The sequence below is a fragment of the Leucopleurus acutus genome, assembly GCF_964270905.1.
Source record: "Leucopleurus acutus genome assembly, chromosome: 11".
Classification (NCBI taxonomy): Eukaryota; Metazoa; Chordata; class Mammalia; order Artiodactyla; family Delphinidae; genus Leucopleurus; species Leucopleurus acutus.
In genome coordinates, this window is record NC_139152.1 from 12,869,281 (window position 1) to 12,884,871 (window position 15,591).

Here is a 15,591-nt window from a genome sequence, read left to right on the forward strand (position 1 = left end):
TAAGTGATACCAATATAGATAATCAAACATGCAAATTGGCTAGAAAAGAGCATCATTTGCAAAAGGAAACACCTCCACTGGGTACAAAAGTCAAAGCTGTGCCCATCATCTCTGACGTGCATCCTTGCTACCACACTTGGCAGGGCTGCAGTACTGGCTTTCCATTTGTATGGGACTGATTTACACTGTAATTTCCCCTCTATTCTCTCTCTTTCCAAAGTCAGCTGCCAGTGGAACCAACCCTAACTTAGTACCCTTTAATTCCTACACAAGAAAAAAATATAAACCCACGAGGTCCTGGCCGTGTTTCCCACCACTGGCACTCCAAGGTCCCGGGGGACCAGGCCCAAGCCGTCTTTTCTCTCCTTCCCACCCCGCCTTGCCGACCAGGTGGCTTCTCAGAGAACAGGCCCCAAATGGGTTGTTTTCCTCTCTCCCACTTTGGGTTTATGCAGCCCTGCCGGTGACGAGGGGCAACACCTGGGTTAGGCGATCAGGAGGATCAGCTGCTTAAGTGTGGACAGAGCAAAAGGACAGAGCAGCCGACTGTCTACATTTCCCGGGCTTGCTGTAAGGACAGATGGAAAAGCACATCCAGGGGTCTGTCCCAGGAGCATCCCCATGGGAGGACTATCTCATTTCCTCTCCAAGCCCCCGCTTGTCACGTCCGAGCACCGGCTCCGACTCAGCTGGCGTTTATCTGCCTGTGAAAAGCCAGGAATTATGAGGAGGCGGCGAGGGCTGTGGCTCAGCCACTTAAGCTGCTTCTACCACCGGACACAGCTGTCCCGGCCATGCGTGCGGCTAAGCACCTACTTCTTAAAATGGGCCGACTAAGTTCTAAGTTCTAAAGCTCCTAATTTTCATACCATCTAACATCATGACAACAGTAAAGCTTTGGGGGTTCTGATAGTAAACTGCTTCTAAAATTGTAGTCTAATTAAGCTTAAAACCCACAATGTTGGGTTCATTATCATTTTAAGCCATAAACTTTATAAGTAGAAATACCTACAAGAATTTGCAAATTAAAGAACCAAAGTCTTGGGCTTCCCTGGTGGCGCAGTGGTTGAGAGTCCGCCTGCCGATGCAGGGGACGGGTTCGTGCCCTGGTCCGGGAAGATCCCACATGCCGCGGAGCGGCTGGGCCCGCCTGTGCCTCCGGAGCCTGTGCTCCGCAACGGGAGAGGCCACAACAGTGAGAGGCCCGCGTAACGCAAAAACAAAAAAAATAGAACCAAAGTCTTGCATTAGCTCAGTTGGCTAGACCATGATGTTAATCATGATCATTATCATGAACTCCGTCCTGGTACAGGTCAGTTAACACTTCCACTAAACACAGATACTCATTCAAAGACTTCTCAGTAGATGAAATGAAAGAAAAATGGATGGATGAAACAGAAAAACTGTATCATCAATAATGGAAATACAACTCATGATGGATCATCATGACTCTTGATGTTCAATACAGAGAACTGCAAAAAATACTGAAAACTGCTATGCCTCCTCTATGCCTAACTTTACCCTTAAATGGAATACCTGCCAAAAAAAAGGAAGAGATCGCTCAGTCTTACGAAACTTAATCGGTGAAATTTCAACATATGAAATCTTGCCAGTTAGCTGCCGCTTTACACACGGTTAGCTGCTGTCTTGGTTTTAGTGCACTCCAGAGGGCAGTAAGTTGAAGCTGAACTACAGCTATCAGGAACTCCAGGAGGTCCCCAAATATCATTCAGACGGCACAGTGAGAGAGATGCGGTATTTCTCGGATTTTTCATAATCTGCAGCGCTACTAGCATCCCACTGCCACTATTCTACAGAGGTCTGTTCTGGAGTCAGGGGTAGAGCTACGTTAAGGGTCCAAAGAAGGAGTTGTCCAGCCTGAGTCAGCTGGAGCCTTCAGAGGGACCAGGGGGATACTCCTCTTGGAGGGTTTTCCAACTGGCCTGGAGCCTGCACGCCGGACAGAACCTCATGTGGTAAGTGGTGTGTTCTGTTTGACCTGGTAGTAAACCAGAAGTTCTGAAAACCTTACCTAACTGTAATTTAAATAGATGAGACTGCACAGAGTATTTCAGACGAAATCTAATGAGGGCTCAGAAACTCCTGGGAATAAATTTTTGTTGTTGTATATTACATTAGGTTTTACAGATGTTTTTACAGGTTTATTCAGAATGTCTGAAAACTTAAGATGTCTTATCCTTCCTCAACTTCAAGAAAAACCATTTTGACTTCTCTCAAAATAAAACCTACATCCCCTCTACAAAATAGTAACAGTAGCAAAAATATTGTAAGTACACAAGAAGTAGAAAACACTGTAAACTCCCGTTTAGTTTTTAAACATAAAATTGTAAATACAAAGTGGATTGACAGAAATGTGTCTAATTCCTAAAGACAGAAACTGCTATAACATTACAGTAAATAATAATTCTGTTACTTTATTTTTGAAAAGCAGATGCTTCAAAGATTTCTTCCTTTCATCTGTTCGGTAGCTGGGTTTACATGTAAAGTGAAAATAACTTTAAGAACATGGGAATCTAAATAAAATGGAAAGCAATTGATAAAATAAAATGAACTCAATTTGGCAAAAATGAATGTCTACTATACTGTTCCAGGTACTATTATAGACATTATTTGCTTTCAGACTCACAGCAACATAGGAATTATTATCCCCATTCTGCAAGTAAGGCATAACTTCACAAGGTCACACAGGTAGGTCCCTGTCTTGCTCCAGAGCCCAGATTTTGGCTCTCCAGACTCAAAGTACAGTCCAGTTTCACTCATTTTGGTAATCAAGTTCCGTAGGTTAACTACACTGTTAGATTCTCATGAATAATGCTTTATTAGATAAAGGATAAGAGATTTAAGAAATCACATTGAACTAGGAGGCAAAAGAATGAGGCTATGGTCTCCATCAAATTCAGACCCACTGGATCACAATTTATTCACCCTTAAAATGAAGAGATTGGACCAAACATATTTTAAGGCATTTTCCAGTTATAAAAATTTCAGACTTAGTAAAACATTCTGTCAGATAAAAGGTTACACTATGTTCCTTGCCATGATTATTTGTTTTTAACGAAGAATGTCATGGTAAAATGATGGTACAGACATAGGGTCCATTGGGCAAGTTTACCCGATGGTGAATGCATTTTAGCCCTTTTCCGTCACCCTACCCCTGCCCTGACATCCTGTCCTTGTAACCACAAACAGTTTGTCCAAAAGAGGACAGTGGTAAGATAATAATAATGGAAAGAACTTGAAGTATTATCTTAAAAAAATATTGATCGTCTCCTGTTTGGTATATATAATATTACCATTCTTTTAATTGTTAGTTGAGTCAAACTTCCTCTCTTTGACTGCTTTAGAAAGAAAAGAGTCTACTCCTAACACCATATTTATTAAGACTGGTCTGACCTCTCAGAGACAATAATCTTACAGGGCCCAAGGCTTAACTTTCCTTTAAGAAAGATTTATTTTTACAAAACTAACCTCAAGTTTCAGCTCAGAAATCAGCATCAGATTTTGAAAACAAGAACTAGGTCACAACTCAAAGTAAATGATAAATAAGCACCAATCCCTGGAAATACTCACAGTCCCCTTGGTCAGCTGCCAACGCGGACCAGGCTGCCACCCGACTTCTAACATCCACCTGGGTCACAGTCCCAGGTGGCACAGGGGCGGGAGCTCTGGGTGGAGGCGGTATACCAGGGTCTGCTTTGGAAATCATCCTAAAAACAGATGAAAACAAGCTGAATTTTTACCATCTCTATTTCTACAATACATCAATTCTCTCAATTTTATGGTATTAGTTCTTCAACCTCAAGAAGAACTATGTCAAGGGGTAGAAAAACAAGGATTTCCTAACCATGCCATGTTATGTATATTTATAAATGTATATGAAATATAAAAATATAGAACATTTTCAAATCAGCTGAAAACCAGGTTTAACATTTTTTCTGTGTCTCCTATGATTTGCAAAGGCTGTTAACCAACTAGAGACCTAACATCTGTTTATAGTCCCTTTGGCTACTTTGCCTTAAAATGCCACACATTGGTTCATGGGTCTCTGTGACAACACAAGTAGAAGGAGCCGTATCAGAGAAAGACCAGAATCACGGAGAGAAAAGGCACACACACATATACCGACAAACTTGCGAGAGCAAATGAGTTGAGATTACAGGTTGTAATCTGCAAAATATAATAATATACCTTCACTGAAAATACATATTTTTTCATTTTTAGAGGGAAAAAAAGACTTAAAAACACACCAATTCTAGCCCTTAATTTCTTTTAATGTTTTTACCTCAGGACATCAGGCCGCCTCTTCTGTTTCCCTCCTTTACTGTCGCTGATTGCACTTTCAATATCTTCACTAATTAGGTTTGCCTGCAATGAAAGACAAGTTACCTGGGGGCTTATGGATTTTTTTTTGTCTTGATATGTAGGTTAAAACAGAAAAAGGGATTATGTTCCCTGTCCAAAACAAAAATGTCTTGATGCAAAGAAGCCATTTTATTTTTTTTTAAATCTGCTTTCGAAACATAACACTTCCAGTTTTTTTAAGTGAACTTTGTAATGACAGGATTGGAAAACTGAAGGAATTTTTAAAGATTATTTAATCCAGATTCCTTTAGTTTTTTTTTTTTTTTTTTAAAGCTATACTTGCATAAAGGCAAAGAGAAAAAGGATTTGCATACGCTGAAAGTATAAACACATGCTGAAAACGTAACGGGTTAATAGCTATGCCTGGGAAGAAGTGAAGGAATCAGAAGTACCAGCATGTGGAGCAGCATCCCTCCTCTCCCCCGTCCTCCCCATCCACTGGGCCCCCATTAACTGGTGGAAACCACTCAGTTGCAGCAGCGCTACTCCCAGTTTAAGACAAACCCACATTGTCACGGGGTGGACCCCAACACTAGGTTGTAACCTTTGTGATAACCCCTTTATTTTGTCATTGCACGTTAATAAAAATTAACTTTCTCTAAATGGTTTGACTTTTCCGATCCTTTTCCAACAATAACCCTTGAACGTTTAATTTGGTTTTCTTGGGAACCAATAAGAGATTAGCAGCTAAGAAATTTATTTTGTTTGGTTCTGAAGTTTATTTAGCCAGTGATTATTACTGCATATTAGGTCCCTGCTGGGATGTATTTATCTTCTATTTTGTGCCTGCTTGTTCTCTGTAATTACGTCTGTTTTTCTCAAATACATATATGCACACATACATACATACATATTATACTCTTTTACCATAAGTCCAGGTAATCATAAAATTTTAGAACTGAAAGGGATACTTAAAGATCATATAATCTGCTCTTCTTGTTTTATAATTAATAAAACTGAGGAATACTTATATGATGACTCGGCCTAGGTCACACGGCTATTAAACGAGAGCGCTAATGCATCCTAGTCCGGCTTCACTTCCGTAAGAACATCCTCGTTTTAGGAAGACACTACGAACGTCATTTCAAAGGCTTTCTATTATGTGGGAAAATAAAACTGAAGATGCCTAGGAATCCTGAATTTCCTATGGGCAGGGTGTGGGGTTGGCCATCATATTTCTAAGAAAAAATTTACTACATAGGTGAGCAGGAGTTTTGTGTAAAGTCCCCTGATAAAGAAACTTTAAAACACAAAACTGATGTTGCAAGACGGCCCATAGAAAAGAAACCACACATTTCATTGCATTTATATTTTTAATAGGGCAAGAAAAAAAATCCATCTCATATGTGCACCAATGGGTAAATGCATATAGCTGTGTAGTGGTCCTTGACTTTTAATGAGGACAAAACAGCATTCAGTAAATCTGTTTTGGACCCATCAATATCATCATGCCTTATCAAATAAAGCAAACCTTTTATCCTCAAAACTGAAATCCAGAAACTTCACTCAGCCCAATAACTCTTAGTTTCCAGGGAGGGATTTTAGAGCGCTGAAGCAAACACCAGATTTAAAATGTCTTTTAGCATAGTTCTCTGTTTTTAAAATGTTTGAATTAAATTTCACTATATTTTCAGAGCAAAATATTCATCTTAATCCTTACTGATTTAATAAATCTAACCTTGCAAAATTCTTAATACGCTTTATGACTTTCAAAGGGCACTATATAAAAGTTTGATGAACATTACGTATACAAATTATCTACTGCCACAATTCTTTTCAAGTAAGATGTTTAGAAAATCATTTATGACATAAATTGAAATTAAAAGAAAATTATAAAATACACAATTCATAGTCAATCTTAATTTACCTAACATATTTTAAGGTCAAAGAATTACAGAAAAGATCAAGTGACACTTCATGCTAATCTCCCGGCATTTCTTTATAAGATAAAAACTGCCTGTATATGTTATAATATGCAGTCACAGTGATAAAACACTGCTTTGGCGAAGCACCAATCAACTCAACCAAAAATGATTTCCCTTTTAGAGAAATCAACTCATGAAATAAAGATTCAAGTTTGAAGATAAATTCTAATGTCCAATAAAACATCACAAGTTATAATCATTTGAAAAGTACAGTGTACTTTGAAATACAAATCTTCAGCGTATGGCATATTATTACTGGTAACTATGCTCAACTATTTTCACATTATCAACAGGGGATTACATATCTTGAGGAATTATTCCAGTCACATAATTAAACAGTGAACCTTAAATAGATATCATGGAAAATGTCCAAGTGTTTCATTGCAATAATCCATGCTATGTGATTACTGCAGAATAAAATAGGATGACATGATTATTTATTGTCCATGAAGAATGATTTTTGAAGAATCAATCTTTAATTATAAGTCCAAGTCCCTCAGTGAAGAATTTAATGTATTATCCACACCTTTGTTTTAATAAACAGAATGCATCTGATTTCTTTCTTTTAATACTATTCTATCTCCTCTTTATTTACTTAGCCTGGAAACCCTAGGGAAGAGACCGAGGTATTTGTTTTCCTTACAAAATCCTAAGAAACTAAAAATCTAGTACCTACTAGCCATGTGATTGAAGTAGATAATCAAAAGCTGCTGGAACATGTGCTTAAAGGGAAAGAAAATTCACCCTTCTTTTACCTTAATCTCATCACACTGGAAAAGATGAAGATCGGGCTTGTTCTGAGTTGACTCTTTGCACACGAGGGCAAGAACTGAATCATAGTTACAGGAGTGCATCACAGCCTGGCAGTGTTGGATTGTGTTCAAAGGAAAATTCTCCAGTTCATTCTACAAAGTAAAAATATAACTTGCCTTATTTTTCATTAGCTATATAAAATCTATCCCACAAAGAGCTCTAGGCATCCTACCAATAATTTTTAAAGTATGCAAACCACATTGACAATGGATGCTAGTAAACACGGTAAATTTGGAGGATGATTAGGTACAAGTAGGCAGCAAAGATAACAAGCCTGGTGGATGGGAGAAAGAGCAACAAAAATGGAAATATTTAACAAAGGAATGTAGTTGTGTTCTTAGTAAACAGAAGAAATACTGAAATTAGCATTACTGATTTCCTAAGATTATGGGCTAGAGATGATGCCTTTAAGAGCAAAATAGGTAAACTGAGGCCTCTTTCCACAATTATTCACCATATTACCTGGTATTCTTTTCCCTGTGGCTATGTAGTTTTGGTTTTTTTTGTTTGTTTGTTTTACTTGAACACTGTACAGTCATACTCTTAGTTTCTACCTTCAGTGATCACAAATGTTAGACTGAGATGAGAATAACACATCATTTGTACACTTTTTATTTCACTGAATCTCTCAGATGAAAAAATTCACTGTGTAAGTTTTTCCAGCCAAAAATGTCAAACAGCATGGTCAGAACAATCTTACTAAAAAATACATTCTTCAAAATGATTAAGATATTTGGTCTTGTGAAAGTGAATATTATTTAATGAGATATATTTAAGGTGCTTATCCTAACACTAATGGCCTTACACAAGTAGCGAGTGGTGTCATGATGGAATTGACGGGAGAAATTGTGGGGTTTTTTAAGTAAACAAAATACAATATCCCTGATAACTAGAACATAAAAAATAACAATAACTTTTATTACAGACAGCACATAGACATCACACCATAAATTTATTCTAAGTCCTGACTCCCTGGGACCCAGAAAAGGTGAAACAAAAAATGCAGGTTCCATTAAATTAGAATGAAATTTATGAGCCATACTAGAGAGATAATAACTTTTCTTTCTTTGCAAAAGCAAATTAAATAATATCTCTCCTCTACAATTACTTGAAACTATGAGGATTAGTTGCTATTCTCTCACAGAATTCAATGAATGAGATGAAAGAAAGGGCAAATTTTACCCCGACTCCTATCAGACAACAAAGAGTTGTCTTTATCTTAGCAACTCAAATGCCTATTAGATGATGGAGCTCAGAGAAGGCCTTTTTTAAGAGCTCCAGCATCTTACCTGAGTAGCTGTGTAAAAGAAAGGTGCCCAGTGTTGGCCTGGTGGAAGTTAATGTACATACACACAAACCTTTTTATCCTAGTTCACTCACTGGGGTTCAAACCATATCACTGGGATATGGTTTGACATAGCATGTAATTAATATGTGTCATAAAGAATAGTGCCCTACAGGGCTTCCCTGGTGGCGCAGTGGTTGAGAGTCCGCCTGCTGATGCAGGGGACACGGGTTCGTGCCCCGGTCCGGAAAGATCCCACATGCCGCGGAGCGGCTGGGCCCGTGAGGCATGGCCGCTGAGCCTGTGCGTCCGGAGCCTGTGCTCCACAACAGGAGAGGCCACAACAGTGAGAGGCCCGTGTACCGCAAAAAAAAAAAAAAAAAAAAAGAATAGTGCCCTACAGGGGCCTTATTTTATTTTACTTTTTTGGTATCAGTGCAATTGTTTCTCTTTTTTTAATTTATTTATTTTAATTTATTTATTTTTGGCTGCATTGGGTCCTCAATGCTGCGCATGGGCTTTCTCTAGTTGCAGCGAGTGGGGGCTACTCTTCGTTGCGGTGTGCGGGCTTATTGCAGTGGCCTCTATTGTTGCGGAGCATGGGCTCTAGACGCACGGGCTTCAGTAGTTGTGGCACGCAGGCTCAGTAGTTGCAGCACGTGGGCTCTAGATCACAGGCTCAGTAGTTGTGGCGCACGGGGCTTAGTTGCTCTGCAGCCTGCGGGATCTTCCCAGGCCAGGGATCGAACCCGTGTCCCCTGCATTGGCAGGTGGATTCTGAACCACTGCGCCACCAGGGAAGTCTCCAGGGGCCTTATTTTAGCACGATGCATTTTTTCCTCAATTCTTCTATCTCATCATACATGGTTAAAAAAACATTGTATCCCTCTATCTCTAGTTTAAAAACATGATTTCACATGCATAAAGTACATTAAGTATGACATTTTTTCTTCAAAATGACTGACAAGAATATTTTACGTTGCTAAATTTTTACCCATTTTCAAACAACCTGATCTAATTGTAAACATAAATATTTGTGGACTTTCTTGAAAATAAAATAGTATAAATATTTCCAACTTGCCTTTGATTCTAAATCAATCAGGCTCACAGCTCTCTCGTCCACTTGAAGAATCATATCTTGAGTCCAAACTTTGCCCTTGGCATCAAGCAATTTCAGCTTCCTTATTCCATCGTCAACAGTTATCATAGCATCTTTCCGATCCAGAACAAAGGTAGTCAAGTGCTTATGATTGGCAAAAAGAAAAAACATAATACACACAGTCTCTTATTAAACATTTTCCAAAAAAATAGCAAGTTAAACTAACTGAAGTCAGCTAGTAGAGAGGGGAGAGACAAATACAAAGTACTCTAGAACTTCATGGTTACCTTATTGGGATAATAAGGTCAAACAGGTTTTTGTTGAATAGAGGAAATGATGCCTTGAATCATAAAATATCTAAATCTGTTTAATACTGAGCCTTGTGGAACTACATAAACGTGACAAAAACAAACTCTAAACAGATTAAATAACATTCTCTTTATTTAATCCATTTTATTCCATTTTGGTTATTTAAATGCTGAACAATAGAAGGCAATCTACAAGGCAGCTTGAAAACTACAGACATTGGTAATTGACAGCAGCAACAGCAATTCTAGTCTGTAACAACTGTCCAACTTTTCACTCTACTGAAACAAAACTGTTTAAATGTAATTAAGCATGCTTGAGGAGGTAGAAACTTGAAAATAAGAGCAATTTAAAAATTACTTCCTACTTAAATATTTTCCATTATAATAAGCAAATGTCCACCCAAGTAGATTCCAATTAAGAGCAAATATCTTAAAAGACAGCAATAGAGGAAAAACTAAAAAAAAGAAACCATTGCTTAAACAGAACTAGTAATGACTTTAGACAAAACTAAAAGTAAAACTAAACCATCCACTGAAACTGTCAAGGCTTATTTCAAGAAGATTCCATAATACAAAATAGAAGCCTTGGTCCTGTTTTTAACCAAAATAAGGCTGACAATGACAAATGACTAGTTATCATTTTAATTTATTCTCTATGAAAACAGATTAACAAGATACTTCTATATTTAACATCTGCCTTATAAAGATCTGAAAGAAAACATGTCAACACAATTTACATCATAGAAATGAAATAAAACATAACTCTGATTTTACTACCAATGTTTATGTCCCTCAAGCTTCATTCTAAAGTTAGCAAACATCAAAGCATCTTACTTCAACATGGTATTGGGATATATCTGACACGCTGCTGACACTATCCCGTGCATAATTCTTCCTTTGTTCTGGAAAAGAAGTTGAAAAAGCCATTATTTACCCATGAGTGGGCTGATGTTCATATATCAGTGTCTCGTGGCCATCTCTAAAACTAGTCTATCTCATATATAAGTACAGTAGTACAGTAGTATAAGTCACCACTGTGTGGTGTATCTGAAAATACTCATCATTCACATTAAATGAAAAAGTCATGAGAAAGCTTACATTATATGCAAGAACAATTTGACCCAACGTAAGTGTTCTGAATCCCAAAGGTTAACAAGATTATTAATGTTGTAAGAAAAAGTTATTTTGTGTAAAGATTTTATTAATCAGGGACCTCTTCTTTGGCAAAAAGATAAAAACTGGCTTGTAAATTTCATCTTTTAATGCACTGAGAACAAAATGGAACTGCAGATACTGTCACAGATGCTGTATTATATGAGTTAGACTACATTATTAAAATAATAAACACCGCAAGGAACATGTTTCACCACATCCACACCATGGAGAGTGTTAAAGGAGAGTCAATCATACTCACTGCCATTAAACTTTAACAATTTTCACACATCTACAGAACACACAAATGTGATACTCAGAATTGTAGATATAAGCTGTTAGAAAAAATAAGAAAGTTAGGTAGAAAGTTTCTGCACCAACTATTGAAAAAGCAAAAAGCAACCTTTGTTTTTCTTTTGTAAAATGCTGCAAAACCAAAATAAAATATGTGAAGGCAATATTTTGTATTTGCTGCTTTCTAATCAAGCAACTTGATTATTTGTAAATTTGCAGTTTTTTCTAAAGCAGTATGCTATGGTGAAAAAGAGCTCTAAGTGGGAACCAGAAGAGTTTTGATTCTTACTTGGGCTCTGTCATTAAGTAGGAGATTGAACTTGGCAAAACTCTGGATCTCAGCACCCTTATTGTAAAATACAAGGGTTAAAGAAATAAGATCAAACTTCAAGACTCCTACAGTAGTAAAATTCTGTCTCTCTGTCTCTATCTCTTTCTCTCTCTGTCTCACACACACACCTTAGCTTTCCTAATAACCATTTTGTTTTTCCTAAATATAAACCTGTTTCTTTCAGGTAGTATAGAAACTTTTAGATTTTCCTAAAACAACACAAGTTGAAAAGTTCTGCTGAACATAAAAGCAGAGCAAGTACAAAAATATAAAGCACATATACAGACTAAGAATGTTAACACATAGAATTTTTTTAAACTTTGATACAAGTAATGACTTTTCATTTACATTTATCTTAATGGTTACATGAAAATATGCCTTATATCACTATGATATTATTCCAATATATTCTATTTTTGCTTTTGCAGCATTAAAGTTACTTAATAAAAACAGACACACTACAAAATTCAGTATCTGCTACCTTTCTTTTTCTGTTTGGATGATGATCTGAAGAAGTATGATCCATCTGGTCCTACCAAAACAATGTGACCAAAAAGAAACATCTGGTTTCACCTAAAATTTTCTATTCTGTTATGACAAAACATAAACCTTAATTTACATATTTTAAAAAGTGAACAACCATAATTTTTCTGATTATTAGCTGAGGATTAATCAATGTGAGATATTAACAAATGGATAATTTTTCTTGGGAAAACCATTATAACTTTTAAAATACAATGGATAACTCAGGGACATATCTGAGAAAAGCACTTTTAGAAATAATCAATATTTCAGAATCACTGATTCATCGTATTCTAACACAATTCTCCACGGCCAACTCAGAACATGAGGGTAGTTCTGTTTCCTCTGGTCTTATCTGAGGACACTGAAAGAAATGGCAGTGCTTGCCATGGTCTCCAATTTTGAAATGGCAACACCAGGATGTTCAAATGCTTTTCTGAGTCTTTCAGATAAGTGATTGGCAAACACAGTTGAAGGTCAAAAATATTATGTTTTGTAATTAAATATTCTCATTATGAAATAGTAATACTTTGTTCCCCCAAATTTCCTAACACGTAGTTTCTCAATCCCGCAGAAACGTACTTTACAAAAATAGAAAAACACCATTTGATAGTATTCATAAATAGCATGATGTTAACTGATTACTCTGCTTGCCTAAAAGATATGGTACCATTTCTAATTTTCCAAATCAAGGATCCATTTTAGGAATTCCTAAGCTCTTTCTCTCTCATGTTACACAATAAATAAGATGTATGTGTTACAAGAAATTACCTTTAAAAATCCTAAAAATGTATAAATGCCATAAGATGGATTTATAAATAAACTAGTGGTTTCAGTGATTTAAGTCAATGAATAAATAAAAGTGACTATTAACATTTTAATAGGAAATTTTGAAAGAAGGCTCCTAACAGGCAATTATAGTACATTTATTTTTTATGAAAATCACATGTATTCTCAAGTACAGCTGTAAATAGGAATTATGCTCCTAAGCCTGAAAAATCTCACCCAAAGCCTTAAAACAGTGTGAAAAGCCTAAATAAAGTCTCCATGATACTCAAGATAAAGACTCTCCTGACGTTCACTACTTTCTCTAACAATGGTTCTCAACCTTGGAGGCACATTAGAATGAACTTTAAAAAAAATCCTGTGCTCCCCACGCCCCCCAGGATTCTAATGTAATTGGCCCAGGATGCAATCTGGGCCCTGGGATTTGGAAAAGCTCTCCAGGCAATTCTAACATGCAGCCAAGGTTGGAAGCGACTGTCACAAAATCTGTGTAAGTGGCAACTCATCTACCACATCTTATCTCCTTAAGTTGAAATTTTTTTCTTTCCAAATTAAGAGCGTAAATCACGGTCAAATAGTCTCTCTCTCTGAATCAATTAGAGCCAGGAACAAATTTTACTTGGTTACAGTACCACTGATTGTGTTTCACTGTTTTTCCTAATAGCTTTTATCCCATGGACCACAATATACAAACCCAGAAAGATGGAAGAATTCAGTCACCAAAGACGAAAATCCTGTAACGCATCATTTTAGCACTCTTGAGTTGATACGCTGCTGCGAAAACTGATATTCTACTTCCGGATCAGGAACTTAAACTTAGGTTTCAATGAACTTTGGATGATTATGATATATCACAATAGGTTCATGAGTTGTACCAGATGTACCGCTCTGGGGGGCTGGTGACAGCGGAGGAGGCTAGGCTGTGTAGGCATACGGGAAATCTCTGTACCTTCTCCTCAGTTTTGCTGTGAACCTAAAACTGATCCCAACAAAGTCTTAATTTTAAAAAATTAGGTTTCATCTAACGCTTCAATGAGTACAATGACAACTATAACAATATGCAGGTCTCAGCATTTAAACTGAATCCTCGTTTGCCTATATTGCTGTTTATGCATAAGAGCAAGATTTGAAACAGCTAACATTCAGAAAATTGTTATTTTCTCTTTCTCTGAAAACAAAGTGCTGCTTCGAAAATAAGGACTTGATTATTAAAAAGAAAAAAATGTACCACAAAAGCAGCTGCTGAGTAGTCCTCTCCCTAAATAAAACAATGGGCTACAGTTCATATTACTTTACACTTATAAAACTTTCAACCACAGTAAAGGAGAATTCCTTTCTCACTAGTTCAGTGTATAATTTCCATAGAAGAGAAGTGGCTTAGTGGGAATCAGTAAGAAGCACTGAGTAAAAATTATAAGCTCTCATTATCTAGGCAACTATAATCACGGATTGACAAATCAGTATCTGAACAAGATAACTTTTTAAAATCAAGGTCATTTTTACAAAACTACATTATTTAAGAATTAATTGTATTGGCCAGTCCAACAAGTCGTTAAAATAGCTTATCCCCGAGGAGAAAAGAAGCTTTAAAACTTTCAGCTGAGGTGGAAAAATTGCCAAAGTGTCTTTCTGGGTCGCGTGCACTGACATACTCTACGAAGCAGAATTCTGACTCTACCATCGCCCCACCTCCTGACAGTACATAATCAAGGGCCTTTTACTTCTTAAGAATTTCAAAAAGTTTTTTCTTAGAATATTTATTTTTTCCAAGTAAATCACACTTTGTAAATAACGAGTATGGCGATAAGAGAAGTGGGCTTTAACCCTTCAGTGCCACCTGAATGTATAAGAGTTGGCCTGAGCTTCAGTTAGGACAAGTAAACAGAGAGCCTAGTTCCAAACCAAGATCAGGAGACACAGAGAAACAGAAAGAAAAACAAAGATAAGTACAAGAAGAACAATACGTGAGGTAGATATCTAGTAAGAAAAGTGGTATATTCAGGAATACTGCTCTGAGAAAGTTGAGTCAAGCACTATGTAAAAAGACAGGAACGTTTACAGTCAAGTCAATTATACAGAATGAACTGTATAGTTTATAGATTACTTATGCTCACTTCTTACCAGTACCTCCCTGAGAAGACCAAAGAAAATCAGGAAAAAAACAAATATATTTTCCTACTTGCTAATATCACAAAAACGTTCAAACTTAAGGTAAAATGAAACTCGAGAGAGTGCCTGTCTGTCACGTTTATCTTTCACTACCTGGTCTCCCAACAATACTATAAATGTTGGTCATGACAATAAAGTATTACTAAATGATAATTCTGTGAAACTTACATTTTTCTGGAGACAGGATGACTTTAGACAGCTGATTATTTAAGGTAAATGGTCATATTCCAAATCCAGCAATATCTAATTTAAAGGAAAGTTATTTTTCTAGGAAGTTCAGCTGTTCAGCACACAGCAGAGAATCCACACTTAAATAAAATAAGCCCTCTGAGTGGCAGACAGAGACGTCACAATGTTTAATATTCAAATTTGCACATTTTAATGCATAAGGGGGAGGTCTCTCAATTCCCCACTCAGAACCCATGTACACTACTCACAAGATTTCCTATTAGTTTCTCAGCCCACACATATCAGAAGCAATGCTAGAAGCAGGCATGTTACCAACAGGGAAAAGTTCATATGGG

The 15,591-nt window shown here is 36.9% G+C and overlaps 1 protein-coding gene across 10 annotated transcripts in view; it reads right to left on the bottom strand.

The window, feature by feature from the left end:
* EPS8 (EGFR pathway substrate 8, signaling adaptor) overlaps positions 1-15,591 on the bottom strand; it is a 247,205-nt gene that overhangs the window by 51,537 nt on the left and 180,077 nt on the right. For all 10 annotated transcript variants that reach the window (XM_082850613.1, XM_082850621.1, XM_082850619.1 and 7 more), the window contains 5 exons: positions 10,648-10,715; positions 9,488-9,649; positions 7,064-7,213; positions 4,304-4,386; positions 3,592-3,728 (listed from right to left, as the gene is read on the bottom strand). In XM_082850613.1, the coding sequence (XP_082706739.1) occupies positions 3,592-3,728; positions 4,304-4,386; positions 7,064-7,213; positions 9,488-9,649; positions 10,648-10,715 (600 nt within the window). The remainder of the gene's footprint in view (positions 1-3,591; positions 3,729-4,303; positions 4,387-7,063; positions 7,214-9,487; positions 9,650-10,647; positions 10,716-15,591) is intronic.